At 45.9% G+C, this 7,108-nt stretch overlaps 1 protein-coding gene across 1 annotated transcript; it reads left to right on the top strand.

The window, feature by feature from the left end:
• Nucleotides 1-3,428: 3,428 nt before the first annotated feature.
• LOC123186387 (flavanone 3-dioxygenase 2) lies at nucleotides 3,429-4,769 on the top strand. The gene is made up of 2 exons (XM_044598165.1): nucleotides 3,429-3,921; nucleotides 4,095-4,769. Exons 1-2 carry the CDS (start codon nucleotides 3,539-3,541, stop codon nucleotides 4,681-4,683), a joined length of 972 nt encoding a protein of 323 aa, XP_044454100.1. The 5' UTR covers nucleotides 3,429-3,538; the 3' UTR covers nucleotides 4,684-4,769.
• Nucleotides 4,770-7,108: the final 2,339 nt, after the last annotated feature.

The raw sequence follows: 7,108 nt of genomic DNA, 5'->3' as shown, positions 1-7,108 counted from the left end.
GCTGTTGCCATGTTTTTGCAATGTTATGAAAATTTAGTTCATGATGGACGACTATAAAAAAGATCTAGCTGCCAACAAATAACATAAATCGGGAGGAGGGGGGCGGGTGTGCGGACAGTTACCTCATCGCCCTCTTTTCTCCGTCTAGTTGCCTGGTTACGTTGAGGTGGATCCATGAAATCATCATCATCACTTTGATGATCGCCACGAGCCATTATGCTGATGTAGGAACAGACCAAATTGTTAATAGCGAAAATGTAAAATGCAATGGGTAAGCAGTTGCCACCTAACAGAAAAATATTAACTATTTGAATGCAAATGTGGTTGCCATACTATGCAGCCAGTTTGCCACACTGTCATATCTGTATTGTGGCAACAGACATTATGTTCACATACTATATTGCAACATGATTATACAAAATCCAAAGTGGCAAAACACGCCAACTCGATGTGCACATTAGTTCCGTCCAGTGCTACCGATTGTGGCAACTATCAAAGTTTGGAAACTGTCGCAAATAATTCAGAAGAAAAAAAACAAGTCTCACAAATGAAAAAGAATGTTTGATGTTACTATTATGTAAATTCAGTAAAAAATCAGTTTGCCTCGTTCAAGAGCGTGTATGTGGCAACTATCTCATTCATTCAGTAAATTTTAGTTGCCCCCCTTGTGTGTGAGCTTGAACACATTTATGGCAACTATGACAGTCAGTTTTAGAAAAATATGTTGCCGCAGAAGAGAACACATTTGTGGCAACTGCCACATTTGTTCATGTAGTTTAGTTGCCACACACCTGTTCACGTTTGGTCATACTGCCATAGTTGCCACATTCAGAAAGCATATTTTTTCTGGTTACTTATCGTACAAGTTCAGCTGAATTAAAATTTGCCACATGGGAAGAGCATGCGTGTGGCAACTGCCACAGGAGTTCAATGAAATTAGTTGCCACCTCGTTTTAGGGTGGCAACTATGACAGTCATTTTCGGAAATCTGCTGCCACATGGGAGAACACGTTTGTGGCAACTACCACGTTTCTTCAGGTAGTTTAGTTGCCGCACATTTGTTTCACGTTCAATCATATTGCCAATTTCGCCACAGTCTGCAGTTTCAACCCCAAAACTAGACTAGATCTAGGTTTCAATGGCAACTGCTTCAACCTCAAAATCACCCTTACAATTCTCGCGCGAAATGGCTGCAACCCCAAATTTCGAACCAATCCGCACCAAAACAACCCGGCGGACAACTCTCAAAATCCAAATGCAAGACTAATGCGTTGCCAACGAGCAGGCATAGCCTCACCGACGATGCCGCCTCAGCGGTGGCGACGAAACTGCCCACTCCCACGAAGCAACGGCAGGCACACAACTATGGCGCACCGCCGCAGCGGCGGGAACGCCGACGCACCGCCGAATCGCCGGAATTTCTAGGAATGGATCTAGAAATCGAACAGGGAGGAAAGAGGGGAACAAAATCAGGGAGGGGATGCGATAGATGAAGCGAGCATTGCCTTCGACCCGCACGCGTTCCGGCGACGCCGCTCCGCTCCGACGAGCACCACCAACGCCCGCGAACACCGTCGACTGTCCCGCCTCCGCCGTCGCCTTCTCCCCTCGCCTTCTCCTCCGGTGGACTGTAATGCGAGTGGGTTGTGCCAGTAAATGCGACGCGGGGGAGAGTGAATGGAACCGTGAGGGAGAGGGTGAAGGGGTGTGCGACATGTTTGACGTCAACTGCGGTCGGACCGTGGTGTGCGGGCGCATGGCAGTTCCACCGCACGCCTCTCAGTGGCAACCGCTGACCGCGGGATGGCAACTATCGTGCGGGCGAACCCACTCGCACACCGCACACTAGAATCGTCCAACGTGGCGCCGAAAACCAGCCCTTTTGCTCCAAGATTCGTGCAAAACGAAACCAACGGCGATGCTTGCGTGTGGACGGAGTGGTGAACGCCCACACGTGTGGGCGTTAACATTTCCGTTTTTTTTTTTGCAAAGTCAACTGTGCTTTCCAAAAGGAAAAAAAAAGCATTGTGCTTGCACGAGAAACACATATTTACATCGTGTGGAGCAATTTAACTCTTTGTATCTCTTGAGGCAAACCTGTTCATATGGACCGGCGTGACACGGTTGGTGTTGACCCTTTTATAAAAAAGCTGTGACAAGAAGGATTGACCTGACACGCGACTTTAAAAGGTCTGGCACATCTATCAACCAAAAATGCTAGACATATAAAGACTTACACGCTCCTTCCATCTAACAACCAATCACAAACCTCTCTCCGCCCTCCCCCTGATTTTCAGGGGGTGGGCCGTCCCGCTCACCTATTGACCAATCAAGATTAACCATCCTGTAAAAGCCTGTAAAACGTTTGTACGTGTAGCATTACCGTCTATCAACAGAACATATACAGCTAGCACATAAACATACAAGTATGGGATGAATTAATTATACCCTCGAGTAGGCCAGGCTATCTAAGGCCACAACAGCTTCGGCAACTTCCATGGCCTTCTTCTTGGCGGCATCGTCTTCAGCCATGGGGTCACTATCAGGAAGTAGTCGAAGCAAAGGACGGATCAAGAGTAGTCATGTTGAGACGTTCCCAAAAAAACTTATCACCCTTCTCCCGATGCAGGATCTCAAAGGACGGGGTTCCGGAGGCCTGCTCTTCCGACCAACCGTGCACGCAGTCATCAGGATGGAATCGCCGGAAGCAGCACATTAAAAGAAATAATAGATGACGGTTAGGGTTGCATAGGGAGGGAGTGAGTCCGTTGGCCGCACCTGCACTGGCCAACGCCTCCGATATATGTCGTCGACTAGGGAATCGTGGCATGGTCTATTGGTCTTACACAGATGCCAATTGATGTATATTTATATCACTTGGTGATATATTTTATATCAGATGTAAAAAATAGACACCTATATTATCTGACGTTTTTTTAGCTCAAATGATGTATCTTTCGGTTATTTTGGAGATGTCCTTGTCAATCCTGCTCCTAAACAATCTTCTAGGGCTTCAGAAGAGATGCCACCCGAGACAAATTTTGGCTTACAAAATGATACCTTTGCAATATACTTTCTCCATTTCAAAATACTTGACTTCCATTTGTTCAAAAATGAATGTGTCTATATAGTAAAATATGTCTAGATACATTTATATTTTAACAAATGGAAGACATGTATCGTGGAATTGGAGGGAGTATGCATCTTCGATTGGCTAATCACCCCGCTCCTTAAATATTCCGGCGACGGTCACACGCTTCCAAATTATCACCTAACTCACATCTCAACTCTTTGTTTTTCACACTCTCTCGCGCGCGCCGGATAGCGACTGAGCTTCGAGCTTAGTTTGCCTTGTGCGTACGGCTGACCCCGCTTACGGGACCCACATCGAAATTCAGGGGAGGAGGGGTAGTGGGAGATCAGGGGAGGTGAAGGGGGTCATGATTTCATTCATAAAGAACTCTTTTATTTTAACGATCGCGTCCTAACCAGCCACCGCTCTTCACCAAGAAGCTAGCTAGAGGACAATCCATCACGCATGGCGGCCAGCAACGGCGGCGCCCTCCCCGTGGTGGATCTGGCGCCGTTCTTCGCCGTGGGGGACGCCGACGGCGAGGGGGCGCGCACCCGGGCCACCGAGGCCGTGCGCGAGGCGTGCCAGGCCACCGGGTTCTTCCGCGCGGTGAACCACGGGATGCCGCGCGAACTCATGGCGCGCGCGCTCGAGCTGTCGGCGGCGTTCTTCGCGCTGCCGGACGAGGAGAAGGCCAAGGTCCGGCCCGCCGAAGGCGCCTCCGCCTCGCCGCTCCCGGTGGGGTACGCGCGGCAGCCGGCGCACTCCGCTGACAAGAACGAGTACCTGCTCCTCTTCAACCCCAAGCTCGGGCTCAACCACTACCCCGCCCAGCCGCCCGGATTCAGGTTAGTCCGTCCTTACTCTGCTTCAATTGTGGATTGTATATGTAGTTCTTAGCAACCTCTGCTTCAATTCTGAATTGTGAGTGTGTCACAGAGACAGGCAGAACTCCATTTCCCCCCCTTTGCATCGACCTTCCCCTGTCTTATAAACTGAAAGAAAATGAATTCATCTTCAGGGATGCGCTGGAGGAGTGCTATGCCAAGCTCACCGACCTGGGGCTGCTCATCCAGAACATCCTGAGCGAGTGCATGGGCCTGCCGCCGGGCTTCCTCGCCGAGTACAACGCCGACCGCGGCTTCGACTTCCTCACGGCGCTGCGCTATTTCCCGGCGACAACCGACGAGAACAACGGCATCAGCGCGCACGAGGACGGCAACTGCATCACCTTCGTCCTGCAGGACGGCGTCGGGGGCCTGGAGGTGCTCCGGGAGGACGGCCGCTGGGTCCCCGCAGAGCCCGTGGAGGGCAGCATCGTCGTCAACGTGGGGGACGTCCTGCAGGTGCTCAGCAACAAGAAGTTCAAGAGCGCCACGCACAGGGTGGTGAGGAGGCCCGGGGCGCACCGCCACTCCATCGCCTTCTTCCTCAACCTCCACGGCGACAAGTGGGTCGAGCCGCTGCCGGCTTTTGCGGCCGACGTCGGCGAACCGCCGCGGTACAGGGGGTTCCGGTACAACGAGTACATGCAGCTGCGGATGAGGAACAAGACCCACCCGCCGTCCAGGCCCGAGGACGTCATCCACATCACCCATTACGAGATCTAGCTTCTATGATCCATGGGTACTCTGTAGTCTGTACTGCGCCTTTTATTCTGTTCTCAAATGTCAGCTCGTCTGTGGTGTGAACAGTAGCCTCAGGTTATTTTTGCCGCTAATTTTTTTAAATAATACAATTTTTATATTAAATTTCAAAAATATTACGTCGTAATTATATTTTTAAAAAATATTATCCAGTTGGCCTACTGCTGGCCGATTGGATCCAGTCGGCCTATTGCTGACCGATTGGATCCAGTCGGCCTACTGCTGGCCGATAGGCCCCCAGTCAGCCCACAGCCGGCCGATTGGATCCAGTCGGCCCACTGTTGGCCGATTGGCACCCAGTCTGCTTTCTCTAGGCCGACGGGTGCATGCACCCATCTATCTGTTGAATATGTATTTGAAAAATGTTGAAGAACTATTTGAAAAAATGTTGATCATGCATATAAAAATGTTAATCAAGCATTTAAAAAAATGTTGCACAAGTATTTGAAAATGTTGAACAAATATTTGAAAACTGTTGAATAGGTATTTGAATAATGTTGAAGAAGTATTTTTAAAAATGTTGATCATGTATATATAAAAATGTTAATCAAGCATTTGCAACAAATGTTGAAGAAGTATTTGAAGAAAATGTTGAACAAGTATTTGAAAAAAAAAATTAACAAGTATTTAAAAAAATATTGATCATGTAAATAAATTTGTGAACAATTATTTGTAAAAATGTTGATCATATATATAAAAATGTTGAACAAGTATTTGAAAAAATTTGAACAAGTATTTAATTCTTTTTGAACAAGTATTAGAAAAATAATATAGAAAGAAAATAAAAAAAGAATGAAATAATAGAGAAGACCGGCTCAGTCACCTTTAGTTGGTCGCGATCCCTTTTTGAACCAGCAATTGGAAACTAATGAGGTGGTTAGCTACTCTGGTGATTGCCATGGAGACCAGGCATCGATCCCCAACGCAGCTAATAACTACCCCACCAGCTTCCAGATGTTAATTTTTTTTCAAAGACTTGTTCAATTTTTTAAAAATACCTGTTTAACATTTTTTAAATACTTGTTCAACATATTTTAAATACTTGTTCAACATTTTTATATACATGATCAACATTTTTACAAATACTTGTTCAAAAATTTTATATACATGATTAATATTTTTTCAAATACTTGTTCAACATTTTTATATACATGATTTATATTTTTTTCAAAAACTTTTTCAACATTTTTTGAAATACTTGTTCAACATTTTTTGCAAATGCTTGATTAACATTTTTATATACATGATCAACATTTTTTAAAATGCTTCTTTAATATTTTTTAAATACCTATTCAACATTTTTCAAATATTTGTTCAACATCTTTAAAATACTTGTTCAATGTTTTTTAAAATGCTTGATTAACATTTTTATATGCATGATCAATATTTTTTTTCAAATACTTCTTCAACATTTTTCAAATACCTATTTAACAGATAAATGGATGCATGCACCTATCGGCCTAGAGAAAGCAGACTAGGTGTCAATCGGCCAGCAGTGGGCCGACTGAGGCCAATTGGCCGGTAGTGGGCCGACTGGGGGTCAATCGGCTGGCAGCAGGCCGACTGGATCCAATCGGTCAGCAGTAGGCCGATTGGGTAATATTTTTAAAAAATATAATTATGGCGTAATATTTCTGAAATTTAATATAAAAATGTATTATTAAAAAAAATGTGGTCAGAACCATTGGATTGTAATCCAAAGCTTTAGAGCATCTATAATCGACCCATCGTACTCTCTCTATACGTTTTACCGAACGACCCGGTCGCTTATTTTTCACACAACGGCAAATTCAGCCCAAAACGCCCGGTTGACTGGCACATCCCATACTCAATCCATACATTGGGGTGGATATAAGAACGTCCCTCCCGTCACGTCGGACTGACGGCTAGGGCCGTGCCAAATCTTTTGAAAACATCCCCGTCCTTACTTGACCCCCTCCCCCCCCCTCTCTCTCTCTTTCTCTTTCTCTGCCTCGTCCGCACAACCGCCATTGTAGCTCCGCCGCAATAATTGCTTCAACTTAGTCCCCAACCCACAACGCGGCCACCGAAGGCCCCAACCCACAACGCCAACGGCCGTGCCTCCATCGCACATTGCCCTTGGTTCGTGCAATTCCTCCTGACATACACCTTGTGCTCTATGTGTTTGATGAATTGTTCGAGTATTTTTTTATTCTTTTGGTCATTTTTAGGTCACCTATGGATTCATCGTTGGATGACGAGTATGGAAACAGAGACCTTGGAAAATTCTTATACAAAGAGTTCATTGATTCATTGGATTCAGAAGAGAAGGATGCTAAAATGATGATGATGATGTTGATGATGATGATGATGAGCATCCACGAAGAATTGGAGAACCAAGAGGAGCATATGCTGAATTTCAAGGGTT

Source organism: Triticum aestivum, chromosome 2A (assembly GCF_018294505.1).
Source record: "Triticum aestivum cultivar Chinese Spring chromosome 2A, IWGSC CS RefSeq v2.1, whole genome shotgun sequence".
Classification (NCBI taxonomy): domain Eukaryota; kingdom Viridiplantae; phylum Streptophyta; class Magnoliopsida; order Poales; family Poaceae; genus Triticum; species Triticum aestivum.
Note: the sequence above shows the minus strand (reverse complement) of the source record. Positions and strands in the feature narration are given on the sequence as shown.

Excerpts from the sequence above, each read along its gene's own strand:
- LOC123186387 (XM_044598165.1), top strand. The coding sequence starts at position 3,539 with ATGGCGGCCAGCAACGGCGGCGCCCTCCCCGTGGTGGATCTGGCGCCG. Across the intron at positions 3,922-4,094 it reads GCCCAGCCGCCCGGATTCAG|GGATGCGCTGGAGGAGTGCT; the intron begins GTTAGTCCGTCC and ends ATTCATCTTCAG.